Below are 20,768 nucleotides of genomic sequence, written 5' to 3' on the forward strand. Positions count from 1 at the left end.
AGGGGACGAGGCTGATTGATACTCTAAATTGACTGTAGGTGTGACTGTGAGTGTGAATGGTTGTCTGTCTCTATGTGTTGGCCCTGCGATGGACTGGCGACCTGTCCAGGGTGAACCCTGCCTCTCGCCCGTTGACGCTGGGATAGGATCCAGCCCCCCCCCTTAATGTGTAGGAATAAGCGGAAGATGACGATGGGATGGAAATCAATGTTCAAACAAATCAATTTAGGTGTAGGAACTTGCAGGAGAACAATGTACAGAACATCTGGTGGTCATTTTTCTCTATCTGTGGCCAGTCATATAAAATCAGTCTGCTTCAAGATATGAGTGCGCATTAAACCATTTTAAACGGCAAAATAGGATTTTATAATTCCACAGCTTATTTCCATTACATCTTATGCGTATAATGTATATTTTCTTGAATAATTCAGATCATGTGTGCGCAGAATGATTCAAACGTTGCAATGGGAAATTAAATCTCTTTTCAAAATCACTTTGCACTCTCGGCTTTGTTAATCTGCAGCACCAGTGCTGGACTTTCCTCCCTGCAGCAGCAGCAGCACGGATCTGACTCACTGCTGCCAGGGATTTGATTAGGTTTGTGAGGCAATGTAGATCGTATTTTATATCAAAAGTATTTAAATAGGACAGGTTGTTCCTACTTCATTTCTTTTTTATCCTGAAAAGAAAAGTAAACTATGATGTAAAACAATCAATCAAACAGAACAAACTGTCAGTGACTATCTTGTTTACCAAAAAATGACAATACTGACTTGTGAAATACTTTTACTTTGCCAGCATGTCACTATTACAGTTAACATGAGATCTACTACATAAAACTACATTTAGCTGAATAGAGAAACACATCGTTAATATTCTTCATTAGGCTGTATAAGATAACTGCAATCAAGATGTTTCATATTTTAACCATGTGCTTAAGCTTTTGGTTCCTAAAGTTTGAGTTTGAGTCTCTTTCCAAAGTGAGGAAAAGTGAGATTTCGCAATTGTTTATTTTCAGAAATCAACCAGTCTGTGCCAACTGGACATTCACATGTTGCACACCCCCAGCAGATATAAGGCCCCGCTACAACATGAACAACACATTCAAGACAAGAGATTTCTCCTGAAGGTTGATGATCTCAACAAAATGCAGTAAGTTAAAATATTCTTTTCTTCCATCTACAATGTCCCTGAATACATCAGAAAGCCTGTGTTGTTGGACAAAAACCTGATGATTTATTTGCTAATAAGGGTTGGTATTTTTTAAAATGCCTTATATCTTGTGAACTGGTAAATCTCTGGAAGTAAATACTTAACCTGTTTCATTGGCCACTTTTATTCAGTCAATTCAGTTTTCTATTGTTGTTATTGTTTTCCATCCATTGATGCAGAGAAACTGAAACATTTATGTGACTATTTTTATTTGAAGGTTCTCTTCAGCTGTGCTCCTCCTGGCTGCTTTGGTCTGTCTGACAGATGTGACACACTCTCAATCAAAGATATCGATAAAACCAAGTAATACACACACACACGCGCACACACACACACACACACACACACACACACACACACACACACACACACACACACACACACACACACAGTTGATTAAAAAATGTTAAAATTGCAAATTATGATATTGATAGCGTGTCTACAACTACATTTGCAGCTCTGCAGGCTAAAGTGCTCTGAAAAAACAATGATATGCAGATATTTAACAGTTTGAATTTTTTAAGGGCATTTTAAAGTGGTAACATGGCAACGTTTGTTAATCAAGAAATTAAATTAAACTGTGGGGGGGTTGAAAAGCTGACTGGGCTGAGAGGATACATGGATGTGTGCAGCAAATTTCATGGAAATCAATTGAGTAATCGTGGATATGTTTTACTGAAGGGTTCAACATTCATTGTGCCACTGAAGACAAGAATCAGAACATTGTTAAACATGTTGTCACACTCTCCTGTTGCCTGAAGGGTTACATTGAGTTCTCCTCCATACATGCTTTTGAGGCAAAAAGAAAAAAAAAATCCTGCATGAAATGAACGTGTTTCCCTGAAGGATCTCACGATTACTCGTCATATCAGATATTCTTCTTATTCTGACTTTAGAGCTACAGAATTTGACCCTACAAACAAACAAAACAAAAAAACAAAAAAAATATAAACCGAACAATCAGGGTGAGACCTGACCCAACTCTCTGGAACAGTTTGCCTGAGGAAATACGGCCAGAGTCAATGGCTTTCATTTTAATCTCTTTCCTGCTTTTATTTATTGCTTTATATTATTTATGTTTTTTGATTACTATATAATGAACATTGTACCAAAAGCTTTATAGATAAAAATCTTTTTTTTCATTTCATCCAAACCTGACCGGGTGCATGTTGAACAATCATTTGCTGCTGAGGGAACGAGGGTTATCAGGAAAAAAAGGAATCACAGCGACTTCCATTTTCAAATATTGGGTTTACATAAATGAGTCCGTCATTATTTTAATGTGTTTCGAATAAATTCATTGACTAATCTTGGCGGGAGCTTGGAATACAATGGGGCGAATCGCCAGAAAAAAATATGAATATACTGTTGGAGAGAAGATCCCTTGATGTACTGTACATGGAGTTCTGCCTCTGCTCCTCAATGAGCCAATCGGGAGTCACGGTGCTTGAAAGAAACATGAAGGCATTATATTTAGGACAAAAAGCTCTTTTATCTCTGTAAATGACAAAAGTGTGCACATGAAATGTGATTTTAATATGTTTAAACTCTTCTCACAGAAGAGGAAATGAGGGATGTGGCCTAATTTTTACCCTTCTAGGACAGTGCGTCTTTATATTGATCATCTGTACCAGTTAGTGACTTGCAACATACCAACTAATAAGTGTGTTTGTTTTCTAGGCCTCCGTTCCAGGCGTTTGGTTGGTCCCCTGGCTCCACACGTCCCCTGGCAGGTCATGATCTACCTGAGTGACAATGTAATGGACGGGGGCTACGCAGGCGGCGCTCTCATATCTGACAGCTGGGTTTTGACAGCTGGCAGGAATCTTTTTATAAGGAAGAGTAGACAAGACACCCGAGGAAAAAATCCCATCATTCCAAAGGTTTACATAGGAATCGTGGGACGACCTGAGGCTAACAGCACCACAGAGGTTGCAGTAGAGAAGGTGAGCAAGAAAAACATTTGTATATGCAATTCCACATGTTGGAACAGAGGTTTTACTGGAGATCTTACATTTGTTTTCTTCAGTTAGTTTTACACAAATTGTTCATTTGACATGATGGCACACAATGCACTATTTCACCTTCTAAAAGTATGATATAGGAAGTGCAGAACATTGCATCTACATATTGACTTCATACTCCTAATGTTACTTGCCTCTTAAGTTGTGCTGTACTTTATGAAAGGAAGAATCCTATCATTTGACCGCTCACAACTCATAGATGTTGATTTGCTTAATGTGCATCTGAAAATGTAACATAATGATGCAGAAAAAGCTTGATGAAGAACATATTCATGAAGGTTTTCTATTTGCTGTCACAAAGCCAGCACGTCAATGAAGAGATCCGGATTCCCAACTCTAAATCAAATGTCCTCTCTTGTTTGCGCCCCTCCTGCAGGTGGTTCTTCACCCACATTTCCAGAATGAATCCGACTGGGACAACGACTTAGCTTTGATCCAGCTGAAGAAGCCTGTGGTTCTGAGCAGCAAGGTGTCCCCCATCCCTCTGCCAGAGAGAGGTCAGGACCTGGTTGAAACTGGGATCGGGTTAGGAATCATTGCTGGCTGGGGCTGGGGCAGCCTCCTCACCCTTGCTGAGTCGCTCAAATATCTAAAGCTCCCCCTGGCCAATCACACCACCTGTAAAACGCAGTATAAGAGTAACCTTTTCACCCCGACTGTGGATGACAAAATGTTCTGCACTGAGCAAACACACTATGAGGAAAACGTTTGTTTTGGTGATGCAGGGGGCGCTCTAGCTGTCATAGATGACCATGCGGACGTGTACGCAGCAGGGATTTTATCTTACGATAAGGCCTGTCGAACTGAGAGGTTTGCAGTGTACATGAAGCTCTCCTCATATGTGCCCTGGATAAACAGCGTCATGAGGGGAGACACAGAAAAATCAATTGCTGTGCGCAAAGCAGCCATGTTGAATTTGCAAACTCGGAAGCCATAAAACTTCAGCTTCAGTTCTGTGCTGTGCTTTTGATTTTGTAGAGAAACCTGAAATGCTTGTAATGTAACCACTTGATTGACATAATAAAGTAAACCTTCAGAATGAAATAAATCTGTATAAGTATTTTTTTAAAAGACAACTCAAAAGCCAAGATACTTGCAAATGAATGAAAAAAACACAGTTTTTAAGGTTCTCAAGTGTTGCCTGCAGATGGGTTTTCCCACCTATTTTAGCAAAAGTTCAAACTTATTTCTATCTGACAAGTTTGTTCGCTCCACCAAAAAAAAGAAAAAGAAAAAAGTCTCATGTGACAAATGTTTCACTCCACTCCGGAGAAGTGGAACGATCACTGCTGCCGGAACAGCCAATAGAGTGTGAGGTTGAAATAGAGGTAGAATCAAAGTGCAAGGCCATGATCACTTGTTGTACACCACAGGTTCTTTTTTGGGGTAAAGTAAGGACACACAAGCACAAGTTTAATTTCATCGAATTTGTGAAATACAGCTCTGCAGGTTCACATGACAGAAATCTGCTGCTGACATCAAATCAAAGTGCATTGCTCTTTTCTGACAAGCTGTTATTGACTTCACATTCCAGCTGACTATTAAATACAAATAACTCAAACCTGCCATTAACCACAACTGAGTTTCTAGAGAGAACAATTGAAGTCACAATAATTGCCAAGTAGCATACGTGCACCTAGAAATACAGACTACAAGATGATGATAACATCTCAAAAGAGAACATATAACATTCCACATTTACCTGCTGTTAATCTCTCCAGATCTCAACCCTACTGAACAATGGTGGGTCTCTACCACCATAATCAGGATGCATTCAAGTAACTACTCAGAAAAAAAAGCAGTTGATGAAAGAGACTTGGGAAAAACTCAACAAGCTGGTGCTTTGCTGGTGAACAATTTATTGCAGCTGTTTTGGCATTTGAGGTCATGAACAGCGGCATCCTAAAGAAAGCAACAGCCAGACTGGGCTTTGCTTGTGACGTGGAAGTTTTTAAAAGAATCAGTCTCTTTACTTGCTTACTGTGTCAGTTATTTAATGTATTTTTGGCCATTTTTAGCTGGAATAAAAATGGAGCTGTTGAAGGCGGTCAGAAGAACTCTTTTAGCAGCTCTGCACCAGGCTGCAGGAGGTTCTCCTCTATGGCTTTTGAAATATTAATATCCCTGTCAAGGGCCATTACTCTCTACCAGTCTCAGAGCACACTCTCTCTGGCTCCATCACTCCTGCTGTGCCCTGGCTGGGGTCTACACTGAAATACAGTCTCATATTGCAGTTAAAACCAGCCATTAGCATAGATGATACATTAGTGTTAGCATGATCTCCTCACTTCTTCCTCCATAGCAGGCACATTTGGGTCTGGGACACTTGACACGACGGTTCAGTTGTTGTGTTCACACGGGACTCTGACAGAAGGAACTTGACTACAACTTCCAGGTGTTCACTCTATAATCTGCCTGGAACTAACTCCTTTTGAATGGTAAACAGTAAGTGAGTGTATCCATAGTGCCTCTATATTAGCAGGACTCACAATAATTCATTCACTCGCGCTCTCTCTCTCTCTCTCACACACACACACACACACACACACACACACACACACACACACACACACACACACACACACACACAGATGATGGAGGCTGTGAACTTACAATGAGAAATAAGGGATTGTCTGGGGGAAGCAACAATTGAACCAGCAACCCTTTGGGTACTCTGCTTCGTCATTGCACCCTCAAATATGAATGTTGCGTGATTGTAATCTATCAAATAACTGGAATAATTCTGCTCTATTTCAAAGTGAACATACCAGTTATTAGCTTAAGTATCCTAATACACAATATTTCAGTATACCATTTTTGATGTATTCTGTAACTGTGACAATATCAGACATATTTAGATTATGCATGTTAGTGAATATCATTGTCACCATTACTGAGTAAAGATGATACTGAATGTTGTCCCCAAGGACCCAAAATGCAGACTGCAGCCAAAGGGAGTGTAACAGAGGTATTTGGACAAAAAAAGGCAAACACAACACAAGGGTCCAAAGCCCAAAGGAAGGAAAAACACAAAGCAGCAACTATAAGGGTCAACAGGCCTGAAACAGAGACAATGACAACAAACCATCCATTTTCTACCTCTTGTCCTATTAAGAGGCTGGAGCCTATCCCAGCAGCCTTCAGGTGAGAGGGCGGGGTTCACCCTGGACAGGTCACCAGTCCATCACAGGACCAACACATAGAGACAGACAACCATTCACACTCACAGTCACACCTACAGTCAATTTAGAGTATCAATCAGCCTCGTCCCCTCTTGATGTCTTTGGACTGTGGGAGGAAGCTGGAGTACCAGAGAGAACCCACACAGGAACAGGGAGAACATGGAGACTCACACAGAAAGATCCTGTGCTGGAGCTGGGATTCGAACCTGGAACCTTCTTGCTGTGAGGCGACAGTGCTAACCACTGCACCACCGTGCAGCCCTGACAATGAACCAACAAGAGAAAATGGGAACACAGATGTTAAATACACAAGGAAATGAGATACAGATGTCGCATACATACACAACATAAACAGGTGAGACACATGAGGTAATCACAGCAGGGAGCACACAGGAAGACAAGACACTAACCACAACATAAAACAAGAAATCAAGACATGGACCGTGTGACAAATGTATTCTAAGGTATTTTGATTCATTCACTCGGACACACAGCTATGAGAACTGGAGGTGGAAATAACACAATCAATGAGATATTCTAAGCTGAACTGATAAAGGAAGAACATTGTGTACTCAGCTGCCAGGTTATATATTCTGTCCTTAAGTGTCACTGTGAAACTGAAGCTTCAGAGCTACACCAGCCACACTTGTATTTACTTTGCAAAGCAATAATACCAAAGTCAAATTGACCTATATCACCTGTATTAAACATTTTCCACTGCATGCAAAAGTAAAATTGACACAGTGTTTTGTTAGAGGTAAATAGGCTTTATTTGTAGATGATATGCTTGCTTGGACATGAATAGGATTTTACTTCCCTCCAGATATTTTAATAGCTTCTAACAAATGATTAGAAAACAGTAAAATTGTCTGATTTGGTCTGTGTGTGTGTCCTCCATGTGTAAAGTATTCATCAGACTCTTTGAATCACCTTCATTATCAGTGCTCACGTTAGCCAAGTTGAGATTTCCAGGCAGTGTTGTGAAATACAATGTAGAAGAACACACAGACTTTTTGTCTGTTGTGTTCTTGCTCTTCAGTCATTAAGTGCACCAAGAAAGACAGTCGTCCACTTTTGGTAAAAGGAAAAGAAAGGAATCCATTTTTTCAGTTGCCTAGCAACCTTATCGTGAAAAGTCCAGAATGTTTAGCCTGACGGAAACGCCTCTGCAGCTCAGGTTTGCAGGTATTAGCTTCACACTCACTGTTTCTGCGGAGGAATGATTAAATTTCCTCTCAATTAACATGATATTGACTCTTAATATTTGTTACAGTTGCCCAAAAGAAAGAAAGACCAGGCTGAGAAATCGGTTCAAGTTTATTTATAAAGCACATTTGAAAACAACAAAGTTAACCGAAAAGTTGCTCCATGAAATAACACACACACACACACACACACACACACACACACACACACACACACACACACACACACACACACACACACACACACACACAAAAATAACATCAGAAGGTCACACCAAAAAGCAGAAGAGTCTAATGTTAATTGTTTTTAAGTAACAATACAATCCCTTAGTTACATCAATAACCAAGTAAAGGAACAGCTGGGAAATGTAAAACACACAGAAGTGTGGACAATAATACCTTAGAGAAAACAGGCAGTACAGGTGCAAAGCAAAAAAACCATAATTGAACACAACAATGACATGTCATATTCAGAGAAAATAGACAAGAGAACAATAACGTTCAACAGTCCTGTTCTAAATGAAAAGAATTTGCATTTAAACCCCAACCATGATTTTTCTCAATCCCTAGCCATGCTGATCCACAAGCTCATCAGACCATAAACTTATCCTTAAAATGAAATGTAACAATTTCAGGGGATGCCATGATTTTTCAGTTTTTGTCAACTTTCACAGTTCCTGTCACTAAAATGGTCACCATTAACCAGAAGGAAGACTACATTTCCCATGTGTGTCACCATCTGTGCCATGCTGTAGAGATAGAGCCAGCTGGCCAGAGGGGATGAACACAATGTATAATTTGCAGTGTCCATAGCAACGTCCTAACCATAATCAGTAACTAATATGACAATAGTGAAATGTGTCACACCGCTTATGCACCGAGTTCTGAATTTTCATTTTGTCTTACTAAAAGATTCACATGAGCATTTAATTTTTTTACATGGGTTTGTTAAATACTCCTGTATCAAGTCCTCTTGTGTCATGTGTGGACGGACCAAACTGCTGCTGTTTCTCCTCTGCACGGGTTTGGCGCCTATCATGGAACAATCTCCAAGGATGATGGAGTTGACGGGACCTAAATGACACGTGTTCTCTTGCATCGCATACGTGCGTGCGTGCGTGCGTGTGTGTGGGGGGTTCTTTAGGTCTTCTTCAGCTTTTAACAAAATGATACACTTACAGAATCTGCCAGAAGTTCCAAATATTCACACATTTTCTGAATTTTGACCCTGTAAGTATGCCAGTTTTGAAACAGGGAAAGGCGAGACAGAAATGGTTATTTTCCTCTGGGAGTAAACGGGGGAGGGATCCTAGAATTTGCCCTAAGTGTATTATAGACTTATCAGGGAGATATTACTCCAAGTTTAATGAGTAGGACTTAAAAACTCTGAAAGCCAGCAACATCTTCAGCTTGAATAAAATTAAAGTGGAAAAGATAAAAGCACATTTCATAATCCATGTTTAACTTGCAGAAGTGACACGAGCAGCGCCTTCACCTGTCTGACCAATGACAAGTGATTCTGCAGTGATGCTACGTGACCTTTGTGTTTTGAAGAGGAATTTTGTGAGGAGACGGCATATCTGGACTGTGGTGGTCTTGCTGGTGTCATAATGGATGTAATAACAGGAAGCTTACAGTGCGTACAGCATTTCTAACAGCATCCTCTCATGAGTTGTCATGTTTCCATGCAGCAGCAAAGCAGAAAAGGTCACTAGAGGTCCACTCCTTCCACCTCAACAACAACAGTTCCCTAAGACTGATGCAGGTCTTCAGAGCTGAGGCTTTTTCACACATACAATTTTCTAGGAGACTTTTCAGTTTTTGACAGACTCATCCCCTCTGCTGTACAGGAGGTTACCTCTGAGATGAAGGATTTGGAGGCAACAAAACCAAAAGATGATTTTTTTTGCCTTTTCCATTGTTTCCCTGGCACATCTTTTATGGGTTATCCCAGTCCGGTCGATAAGTTTGAAATAGTCCTGACTGGATAGTCCATTGATTTAGAAGTCATTTCATTCCCCACAGGAGAGTGGATTCACTCTCTTAGGGGAAGTAGATGTTTTGTTCTAGCTGAGAGAAGATAATTGCTGATAAATGCGAGAAATCCAGAATGTGGCCCAACAACTGTTTTTAATTATTTTGGAAGATATCTGTTGAAGCAACATGTCTGGCCTCAGAATGTCAAGTCAAAGACATCAGGTTACCAGGACAAGCCCAACCAATGATGAAGAGGAGTGTACCGCACATGAATATCTTTGGTGGGTCTGCCCTTCACCCTTTCAGAGGCATGCTGGGTAAACAAGGCCACCCGGTGGCCAGAGGTGCCATTAATACCGTTAACATTGATGAGAGATACAGGAAACACTGAAGAGAACATGTGTTGCTCGGTGCTAGAGCAGAGTACTGCTGTGGGTCCCATGTTTGTAACACAGCAGTTTATCTTCAGGCAAGCTTTTAACACATACCTGAGGAAATCTTCTCACGAGGGCTCTCTTTAGAATAATCCAGCACTGACATTCCATGATGCCTGTTGAAAAGATCTTTTCGAACAGTTCCTGAAGAGACAGAGCTCAACCCTGACCTGAGCTGAAGGCTAATTAGCCAAAAACACTGAGTGAGAGCATGACGTGAATTAACACACTTACAGGGACACAAACCAGACTGAATACACACCAGCTTTAATACACTGTGAAGATTCACCATTTTTAACAGGGTCTGCCTCTTTTAATCCAACCAATTAATAGTGACGGCAGCTTCACCCTTCAGCCTCCTTCCCCTCAGCAGAGTCAGACGCCTGATATATATGAGGTGTGAAGAGGCTTCTCACATTGCCCAGTTTCCCACACTGGGTGTGTGTGCGCGCGCACGTGTGTGTGTGTGCCCTTGAACTTGATACACACTTGTTCTATTTGGTTATCAGCTAGAAAAGTGACCAAAATGCATGAAGAGCAAGAGGGGCTATGAGCCACAAAACATAAAATTACTTCTTGAATTTTCATTTTTTTGGCTGCACGGTGGTGCAGTGGTCATCACTGTCACCTCACAGCAAGAAGGTTCCGGGTTCGAGTCCCAGATCCACAGGATCTTTCTGTGTCTGCATGTTCTCCCTGTTCCTGTGTGGGTTCTCTCTGGTACTCCAGCTTCCTCCCACAGTCCAAAGACATCAAGAGAGGACGAGGCTGATTGATACTCTAAATTGACTGTAGGTGTGACTGTGAGTGTGAATGGTTGTCTGTCTCTATGTGTTGGTCCTGTGATGGACTGGTGACCTGTCCAGGGTGAACCCTGCCTCTCACCTGAAGGCTGCTGGGATAGGCTCCAGCCCCCCCCCCCCCCCCCCCACGACCCTTAACAGGAATAAGTAGAAGAAAATGAATGGATGGAATTTTATTTTATATTTCAGAATGAATTTATTCCTAACACAATGGCAGATGCCTCAATGTTGTTACTTTTATCTGCCTCAGTGAATTGAACTCACTTTTCAGAGCTCCTTCTGCAGGCAGCGGCTCACTCTGACTGGAATAATGAGTGAGGACACAGAGAGGAGCGACAGGAATTCTCAGGGCTGCATGAGTTGTAATATGAAGGTTGAGTGTTTTTCAAAATACTGTACAACAGTGTAGCAGGGTCTAAAAATATTTCATTCAAGACCAATAAATGTGTAAATAAATAAATGTTAAAAGGTTACGATGATTAAAAAACAGGTTCCTTAAAAGAGTCAAATACACTTAAATGATAAAAATCATTATGAGTTGATTGATTCATCTTTGTCATATTGTTTTGTGTAATTCACGTCATTGGAAAAGTTTAGTTGATATGCACACAGAAAGAATGTATAGCCTTACAGGGTATAAGGTTGAATATATTGGGTTTTATTCAATCAAGCTGGTTGTTGGTTCATTTAATGGCCAGTAGGAGGTGTAACGAGGCGGGATGTAGAGGAGACCCCTGTTACAACCCGGCTCCTAACCACAAACACAGAGTTACGCAGGAGTTATCGGGAAGCGCTTCATTTATTTTACAAAAAATAGAAAGATGAAAAACTCTGAAGACAATGTCATAGCTGCCAGAGCAGAGATGCAGCCACACGATGAAGTGTCAGCGTAGGTCTGAGGTGCGAGTGAGGGGGAGAGAGCCTCGTAAGGGGCGGGTTTAAAGGCTGTGTGCTTCACCGGGCCCAGGTGCAGCACATCCCCTGATGAGAACCCAGTCCAGTCCTGTAAGCAAACAAAGAGACAGCACAGGAAAGAACCCAACTCACCCTAGTGGTGGGGAAGGGTCGGAATAAATTGGAGGCACCGCTGGGATATTGTTGTTGAAAGCTCACAAAACATGGAAAGTAGCGGTTCTGCACAGCTAGAGTTGATGAACTGGTGCAGAGGTGATTGGTAGAGGCAGAGGTAATTGACCCCTCAAAACTTCCACTGCAAATACCCGCCCCCAGAGGAGGCGATAACTGGAGGACAGTGATAGCTCACTCAGAGGATCATTCAGATGGTTTCACAGAGAAATTGGCCAAATTTCTCCAGGATGAAGGTAAAACAATTGATGATATCCAGAGGTTGAGTGCTCCCAGCCCATCATGGACCAACAGTCCAGGGTCCATTATCCGTGCAGTTGGTGATGTAATACACAGAACCCCTAAACCGACAGAAAGTAACACCTACCAGCGACTAAGGACCTTCTCTGGGGTTAGCCCCACTCCACAAGGAGAGGAGAGTCTAGATAGCTGGCTAGAACAGGCCAAACTCATGATCGTAGAGTGTGAATGCTCAGACAGGGAAAAAAGGAGAAGAATACTTGAGAGTCTCAAAGGCCCAGCTTTAGAGATTATCCAAGCAGTCCGCATGCTCAATCCTGAAACCAGCCATATGGAGTACATCACAGCAATAGAGAGCACTTTTGGAACCTCCGAGTCAGCAGAAGACCTGTACCTTTCTTTCAGATCCCTTTATCAGAAGCCTGGTGAATGCTTGTCAGAGTTCCTGCGCCGACTAGAGAGATTGCTCAGTAACGTAGTGTAGAGAGGAGGTCTTCCAGTGGATGCTATCGATAAAGCGAGACTTGAACAGCTAATTAAAGGCGCCACTGAGTCTGACCTCATGTTTCTGCAGTTGAACTTAAGAGATCGGCGGGACAAACCCCCAAGCTTCTTGAGCTTATTAAAGGAGATTCGTAAAGAAGAACAACTTGAAGTGATTAGACAGAGTCACAAAAAGCCTACACACCGCCAGACTGTGCATACAGTGCAGGTAGGAAAAGAAACTGAGTCAGATATGTGTGCTGATCTCAAAGCCGAGGTTCAAGAACTGAAAGCAAAGTTGAACGAGTAGCTTAAGAAGCCGTCTCAGTCATCCAGTGATGACCATGTTGCAAAAGGGTCCAAGGAGAAACAGAAAGCTAACAAGGAGACAAACAGTGAAATACAGTTATTCAGAAAAGAGGTAAAAACCCTGCAACAGCAAATAAGTGTAATGTCAGTGAAACCCCAATTCAACTCAAGAGACAAAACTGAGTAGTTGTCTGTCAAGTTATCTGGAAGCTCATTCGCCTGACTGTCCTGAATCAGAGTTTGCGAATGTACATGGATGTCAATCCTCTGATGTGGATGAAATCAGGAGAGTCATTTCAGCTCCTCGTCATCAGCCTGGTAATCCATCACAATCTGAAGGTGAAAGTTCTGAGCTGTCTGAAAATGAGCCAGAACCAGAACCACTATTGGAGGAACCAGCAAATGATGTTGCCTCTCATCAGTCAGAAAATGAGGAAGTGCAATCCAGTGACATTGCTAATGACACTGATGTAGAGCCAGAGGCTTACACAAGTCGTAACCATACAATGAGAGATATGACAAAGATCAGAAAGTCACAGCGAGAGAAGAAGGCTGCTATTCATTTGACCTATGATCAACCCGGACATTCAGTAGGAGGTGTAACGAGGCGGGATGTAGAGGAGACCCCCTATTGTGTAGAACAGGGTTCAGTCAGAGGTAAACAGACAAACTATGAAGACAATGGAAATGTGGTCGCAGTGTATGGTGTGTATACGTGGAGGGATGCAGATGCAGAGTCTCATCAAGCTGTGTGAGACATCATATCACTTGCAGAAGGTAAAACTAACCTCTGTGTATCTTGTGTAATGTTAAGTTTTGATCCATGCTGTCATTAGCGGTAACTCTAAATGCGGTTAGCATATTAGCACTCTAGTACTACAGCAGCACATGTTATTCACTTGGTAGCCCATACTGTTGCATTGTGTGGTTAATATGTGTTAGCATGATGACGTGTGTAAAGCTCAACATGACATGCTAAGCTAATAATTTTGTGTTAAGTCTAAGTGACGAAAAACTGGTGCTGTACACATCTATCAGACTGTGAACCAGGACGCCATCCTTGGACCCTTCTTGGATGATTAGATGTGCTTCGCGCCAAGGTTGCCTTCATGAACTGTGTGTGCCAGTACCGCCAGTATCCGCGCTTCTCCCTCCTCTCATCTTCTAGCCAGGTTTCCAACCATGGTTTCAGCCCCTTTTCCCCTTTACCCCCTGCCAAAACTTGTGAGTAACTAACTACTAACCAGTGCACTGTTTTGTTTTGTTTTTTTGCTTGTTTTATACAAGTGAAGCGGCCATTTGTTTTAGGTCTCCACGCTCCCAAGCAACGACTCAGGCCTGCAACGTTTTTTTTGGGGCCTACATCCATGATGTAGTTATCACCTGGTTCATTCTCCAGGTGAGTGGGTTGCAGTCTTTCCACCTCACAGCACTTTGAATGTAATTTATTGGTCGATGAAAGAGGCAAAACACACCATAAACATATTGAAAGATAAAAGTTTGTGTAAGAGCAATGCTATTCTTAATCTTTTTGACATAAATGTTTAAGTAGTGAAAACTTACAGTGTGACAAGAATAGCACAATGAATTTCCTGCGTCGCCTCTCATCACCCAGCTAAATCTGCACAAGTGATTATACACGACTATCTAGAACACTCCTTGAACCCTTGAAAGCAACAAACCGTATTCATCCATACACTCAATCATCTGTTCTATTGATCTTTGCAGTCACCCTGCGTTCTGTGCTCACTGCACTGTTTGTTCCCTCTTCAACACTCTGTAGGATTACACAGGAACTAGCAGGGAACAACAGCTTTGTTAGCTCGGAAGTAGCCCCATGAACAAGGACAGGGCAGTCCGCTGGACAAAGAGCTTAAACCTTCAACCCGTCTTGTCACTCTGCCACTCAGGTTACGTAACTCTTAATTTCTTTGCTTGTACTGCACATTAGCAGCCATTTGTTGAGTGACATGGACATATGACAGCAATTTAGTCTTCAACCATGAGAGAGTTCAGTGTATCAGAGTTTATTTTATTAACCTTTATCATATAAAAAAAAAGCAGAATACAAAAGAATTACTGACATACATTGAGGCAAGGCAGCAAAAGTACTGACAGATGTGTTTTACAAAGAACTCTGAACTGGAAATATTAAAAAAGACTGATTCACTTATGTTTGGTGGTTCATTTTATCATGAGTTGATTTTTTTAATGAAAAAGCTTTTAAATTCCTTTCTTTTCATCTACATAAAAATCCGATACTGAAGTTCTCCATCAGTTCAGTTCTAAAAAGGGCAATAGAACTCACAATGAATCGTGAAATTGAAACCCAGTAATGAATTGACTACATCGACTTTCACAGTTGATGGGACATTTATCGCAAAACAAGAATTCAGAAACAAAACCACCCGATCAATCCAAGAGGTCCTGCAACACAAAGCCAAAAAACGAAAATCAACAGTCCATATGGGACCCTGATAACTGGTTATACGCTTAAAAGTTGTACTACTACAATTAAATATCGCCCTCTTGTGATCCATGACGCATCACTGATTTTGGAGCTTCTCGTCATCTGGCTCCTCCCACACAAACTCCAAAGTGCAATCGTGCATCTTGGACTTCAGGACACTTTCAAAACATTGATTTTGTTCCTCGGTGAACATATTTTTCCAGTCACCAATCTTCCCTGTAAGGAAGGAGGAAGGAAATAGGGAGAAAAAGTAAAGAATAGTTGATATTCAATCAGCTGTTCTTTTTAAAGCTTCCTAGCATCCAGTTTTACCCTGAAACCATGATTGATAGCTGGGAGGTTGTCAGGGGAAAAAAACAGCTTTCATAGTACAAATACTAGGCAGCTGATTCATCTCACTTTTGACTTCATTCAGCAATGACTGATTTGAATGCACCTTATCAGACAATCATTTCAAATTAAAACAAATTGAACAGATATTGTATTGTAAAATGAATGCACAATGTCCATCCATCCATTTTCTTCCACTTATCCTGTTAACTATTAAGGGTCGTGGGGGGGTGGAGCCTATCCCAGCTGCCTTCAGGCGAGAGGCAGGGTTCACCCTGGACAGGTCACCAGTCCATCACAGGACCAACACATATAGACAGACAACCATTCACACTCACAGTCACACCTACAGTCAATTTAGAGTATCAATCAGCCTCGTCCCCTCTTGATGTCTTTGGACTGTGGGAGGAAGCTGGAGTACCAGTGAGAACCCACACAGGGACAGGGAGAACATGGAGACTCCCCACAGAAAGATCCTGTGATGGAGCCGGGACTCAAACCCAGAACCTTCTTGCTGTGAGGTGACAGTGCTGACCACTGCACCACGTGCCACCTTGAAGTTACAACAGTTAAATCCAAATATCTTTAGCTCTCACTCATATGTCCCATCGTGGATTGTTTGACTGATTATAATATAGACCTGAGAGGAAAATAGATCCAGCTACGGCAAACTAGAGCCTTTGAAATCAGGTTTTGGAGCACACTCAGATATAACGTCAACAAAATTTGTGGCTGAGTGCTTGTAGCATCCTCTAAATCAGCATCATGTTAATATTGTGACACGTTCAACAAAAACAAACAAACAAACAAACATGTCTGTAACCGCAGCCTAAAAGCTTCTGAAAGTCTGAAACTGTCACTGTGATGTTAAGAGTGACGGCTGAAATGTTGATGTCTTATTTACAGTTTCTACAAAATAATTCTCCTATTTTGACTCCGTTGTCATCTCCTTCATCAGATGGGTCTCTATCAATGAACGCTAGAAGCAGAAAAATAATCAGTATGTGCTTCTACATAATTTAAAGTGTATGCTTGGTTTACTTTAGCATTTCTAAAAATAACATTCAATCTTTTTTTTTATAATTTTTCATTTCATTCAGCACTGGAAAGCATTCTAACATTCAGAGTTATGTTTCACCATGGGCAGATCAATCAAATATTTCCCTCTCACCTGGAAATGTCAAGATAACCAGCACTTTGCAAGAGAAGACAAAAAGTAGAGAAGAAAATAGATTTATTTGATCCTGGATTTGCTTGATTCCTCATGTTGGACACCAGATGCTGAGTGTGGCTGGTACTTTCTTCAGATGTGGCTCATGTACAAGCAGACTCTTCTGTGCATCTATGAGTCGACAGAACAATCAAGGAAGCGAATGTGGACGTATGCAGGAACAAGGCTCACCTCTCCTCATAAAGGAGCCCCTGCTGTGGTCCATGATCTCCTCAGGGACGAGGGTGTAGTTGATCATCTTGTTGTCTTTCATGCTGCTGAATCTGCAGTGTCCCACGCAGTCGTTCAGCTCATCCTCCAGCAGGTGGCACTGCAGGAAAGAGCTCACTTTCTTTATGGAGCCACGTAGATCCTGAAAAGGAAAATAATAAAAAGAACACACAAACTTTTTAGTAGATATGCTTACTGTCCATCATTTGTAGTGTCGGACCAGCAGATGGATTCTTTTTTTTCCTCTCTCTGCATTTCTAAACTTCAGACCCTAGTTAGCTTAGCTGCAATGAATATTAGTAATGGGGCAGCAGAGAAATCATAAAATCAATCATCAAATGCACTTTTTCAAAAAGTGGTCTTTAACTGCTTCAGTAGAACTAGGGTTGTACTTAACATTCACTATGACATTGCATTTTTGTAGAAAAGTGTATTTGATGGCTTTTAAGCCAGTTTTCTCTTCTACCCTGCTGATGGCGTTCACTGCAGCTAATCTAAACTAGCTGATGTTCGGTATGCTTTTATATCATAAGAAGAGAGATGGATCAGTTTCTTACCAATGACATCTCCTCATAGGTGATGTGAAGCAGGTTGTTCATGGGTGCTAACTGACTCGTCCAGCCTTTAACATGGTCAAACCAAGAGCCAAAGTGCACTGCAACAAATAAATGTCAAATATGAATAAAGTTACATTTTTAGCTGTACAGACGGTGTCTCTGCAGATGAATAGGACAGGTCGTCCTGACTCACGCGTGCCCTCCAGGAATTGGTTTAAAAAGTCTGAAAAGGTGCCAGCCTCTGGGAGGAAGTTGGCCATTTTGTGGAAATGATAAAAAGACACAGCCACATCTTTGGGGTTTCTGCTCACATATATAACCTGTGAGATGACACAGACCATATCAGTGTTTGTACTTCACTCAGAGCAGTGCTGCACTCCAGTAAGGGTGAAACCTCACTTTGGCTTTGGAGCCCTGGAGGGCCGGGCCAAGCAGATGGTGTGGCAGGTGTGTCGTGAGGACTCGAGGTTCGAAGGATGAAGTTTCCAGAAGGGCAGTACAGTAATAATGTTCCAACCAGGGAGCCCGAGTCCAGTTCGGGATGATTTTGGACACTTGAGGGTCCCCTTTGCTACAAATCAGAGTTACTATTTGCTGAATCCATGTGGTGCCTGTTGAGAGACAAGATGCTTAAGATGGTAAGATAAAGCCCAACAAAGTCACCATATAAACCCACGCCAGAGAGATGGATGATTCCTCACCGCGTCCACAGTGAGTTTCTCAACTAGCGTGTGTTGTAACTGTGATCACATTTCAAGACACTTAATGTACTATCTGTCCATTTTATCCTTACCTGACTTTGGATAGGAGACAATGACAATATCTGTTTCCTGAAATGGGAAATTGAGAGCAAGTTGAAGAGAGTCCTGGGTGTGCAGGTGTCCGGGAAAACGAATACCTTGAAACATCTCCACAACATCCAACTTGGCCATATCTGCCCTGGTTTCACTTCTTTACGTCACAGCTGTCTTACTTGTCTGCTTTTCCCTTTTAAGGTGTCCCGCGTCCTGCTGCAATTTGGAGTCTGAGATAAAGACACCGACTGAAGACCCCCCCCCCCCACACACACACACTCACACGCACACACAAAAATGTTCACGCAGGAAATGCAAATGAAACCCCAGAAATGGGTGTCAGATGGAGAGACTCTGATAACACAGAGACACTTGTGTGAGAAGTAAGTGTGATGTTTGTCCTGAGAGGGTGCGATGAGGAACTTTGTGAAATATGTTGTGGTACAGCCTTCAGATGACCACAGTAATTGCAGCAGTAAAGTATGTTCCTGTCTATTTGTGCAAAACTAAACAAAAAACTCTCCTCCAGTTGTTGCTCACAATTTTTTGTAACCAAGTCAGAACTGGAATGATGATACTTGCTTATGAGTGTTTATCAGCTAAGAGACATAACCCTCAGAAATTTAATAATGACTAATAACAGAAAGAGCATAGTGTTTACCCAGTTACTTTTTCCTAACATGATTTAGGGGGGCGGCACGGTGGTGCAGTGGTCAGCACTGTCACCTCACAGCAAGAAGGTTCCAGGTTCGAGTCCCGGCTCCATCACAGGATCTTCCTGTGTGGAGTCTCCATGTTCTCCCTGTTCCTGTGTGGGTTCTCTCTGGTACTCCAGCTTCCTCCCAGAGTCCAAAGACATCAAGAGGGGACGAGGCTGATTGATACTCTAAATTGACCGTAGGTGTGACTGTGAGTGTGAATGGTTGTCTGTCTCTATGTGTTGGTCCTGTGATGGACTGGTGACCTGTCCAGGGTGAACCCCGCCTCTCGCCCGTAGCCGCTGGGAGGGGCTCCACCCCCCCGCGACCCTTAATAGGAATAAGCAGAAGACAATGGATGGATGGGTGGATGGTTTAGGGGGTGGCATGGCTCAGATGTAGAGTGGCCATCTAGCAACTGAAGGGTCGTTGGTTCGATCCGCACTTCCCCTGGTGACCATGTCCAAGTATCCTTGAGCAAGATACTGACCCCCTAATTGCTCCTGATGCCCTGCGACAGACTGCCGACACGTCCAGGGTGAACCTCTCACCCAATGTCAGGGATAGACTCCAGTCCCCCCCCCCCACCCCCCCCGCAACCCCCAACGGATAGGTGGTACAGAAAATGGATGGATGGATTGTACTCTAACAAAAATAATACTGACAATGAATAATAAAGACTGTATTTCAATTCCATTGTATTTGATTCTAAATAAGGACTGAGTTTGAGTGTCTGAGTGCTTCACAGCTGACTGGTCAAGTGCTTTTGAAGGTCAGCTCTTTTTAACCAGGACATGAAATTGGGAGGTAACCATTGAAAATATGTTGTGATTTGCTGTCAAGTATGAGGCCTTTCCTCTATTTATCTTCCCTCCCTCCCCCAGATGACAGGCACAGTTGAACTTTTGGCTCAGATACACCACTGGAAAGAGTTGAGTAATATGACGCGCTTGCGCCAGATGTGGCGGAAAGGGTGGAACTCTTAGACTTTAATATGGTTCTTATTTAACTGTTTCCCTTATAAGAGAGAAGACCTCCAATTCTATTTCAAAAGCAGCCTTGAAGATAAGAGGAGGTCCACCTGATGGATGAGCCATCACCAAAGACACATCAAGGAGCAGCATCCAGTGATTTTTTTTGTTATAGTCAGGATGGGTGGATAGGAAGGCGGTCCAGTTGTCCTCATGACCCCCTCCATGTCCCTGAATTGTTATCAACTGTTGCATGTGTCAATATCTTCATTCATTGTTTCCAGAAACAACGGTGCTCTTTGACACACCGGGAATTGTCCCTTATCAAGTCCATCCCACATCCTGTCATCCCACACTGATGATATCGCACATGACCTGGAGATAACATATATTGCATTGTCATCAATTTTCATGGGAAATAAAGGAGCAATAACATAATAGCATGATGATGCCATGTTGTTATTGTTTTCAAAATGTCTTTACCTCCAGTGCAGAACAAAAACAATGATAAGAGATGAATTAGATATGGCAGATGCATGCTTCTATGATGTG

General features: G+C 42.1%; 2 protein-coding genes across 3 annotated transcripts; one reads left to right on the plus strand and one right to left on the minus strand.

The window, feature by feature from the left end:
* The first annotated feature begins 1,080 nt into the window (after nucleotides 1-1,080).
* On the plus strand, nucleotides 1,081-4,284 carry hp (haptoglobin). Its single transcript, XM_086181718.1, has 4 exons — nucleotides 1,081-1,152; nucleotides 1,430-1,515; nucleotides 2,893-3,158; nucleotides 3,613-4,284. Exons 1-4 carry the CDS (start codon nucleotides 1,148-1,150, stop codon nucleotides 4,171-4,173), a joined length of 918 nt encoding a protein of 305 aa, XP_086037844.1. The 5' UTR covers nucleotides 1,081-1,147; the 3' UTR covers nucleotides 4,174-4,284.
* A 10,731-nt stretch (nucleotides 4,285-15,015) lies between these two features.
* sult5a1 (sulfotransferase family 5A, member 1) lies at nucleotides 15,016-18,795 on the minus strand. Of its 2 annotated transcripts, none has more exons than XM_086194403.1 (6): nucleotides 18,547-18,795; nucleotides 18,153-18,364; nucleotides 17,947-18,073; nucleotides 17,754-17,851; nucleotides 17,158-17,338; nucleotides 15,016-15,382 (listed from the first exon to the last, which is right to left on the minus strand). In XM_086194403.1, exons 1-6 carry the CDS (start codon nucleotides 18,683-18,685, stop codon nucleotides 15,348-15,350), a joined length of 792 nt encoding a protein of 263 aa, XP_086050529.1. In that variant the 5' UTR covers nucleotides 18,686-18,795; the 3' UTR covers nucleotides 15,016-15,347. The 2 variants fall into 2 exon arrangements, with proteins under 2 accessions (XP_086050529.1, XP_086050520.1); XM_086194394.1 differs by having other exon boundaries at nucleotides 15,016-15,641.
* Nucleotides 18,796-20,768: the final 1,973 nt, after the last annotated feature.

The sequence above is a fragment of the Aulostomus chinensis genome, chromosome 2, assembly GCF_037954235.1.
Source record: "Aulostomus chinensis isolate RoL2024-O1b breed Wild chromosome 2, RoL_Achi_v1.0, whole genome shotgun sequence".
NCBI lineage: Eukaryota > Metazoa > Chordata > Actinopteri > Syngnathiformes > Aulostomidae > Aulostomus > Aulostomus chinensis.

Excerpts from the sequence above, each read along its gene's own strand:
- hp (XM_086181718.1), top strand. Across the intron at positions 1,516-2,892 it reads AAAGATATCGATAAAACCAA|GCCTCCGTTCCAGGCGTTTG; the intron begins GTAATACACACA and ends TTTGTTTTCTAG. Across the intron at positions 3,159-3,612 it reads CAGAGGTTGCAGTAGAGAAG|GTGGTTCTTCACCCACATTT; the intron begins GTGAGCAAGAAA and ends CCCCTCCTGCAG.
- sult5a1 (XM_086194394.1), bottom strand. The coding sequence starts at position 18,685 with ATGGCCAAGTTGGATGTTGTGGAGATGTTTCAAGGTATTCGTTTTCCC. Across the intron at positions 17,339-17,753 it reads CCTATGAGGAGATGTCATTG|GATCTACGTGGCTCCATAAA; the intron begins GTAAGAAACTGA and ends TTTCCTTTTCAG. Across the intron at positions 15,642-17,157 it reads GGGCTCCTTTATGAGGAGAG|GGAAGATTGGTGACTGGAAA; the intron begins GTGAGCCTTGTT and ends CCTTCCTTACAG.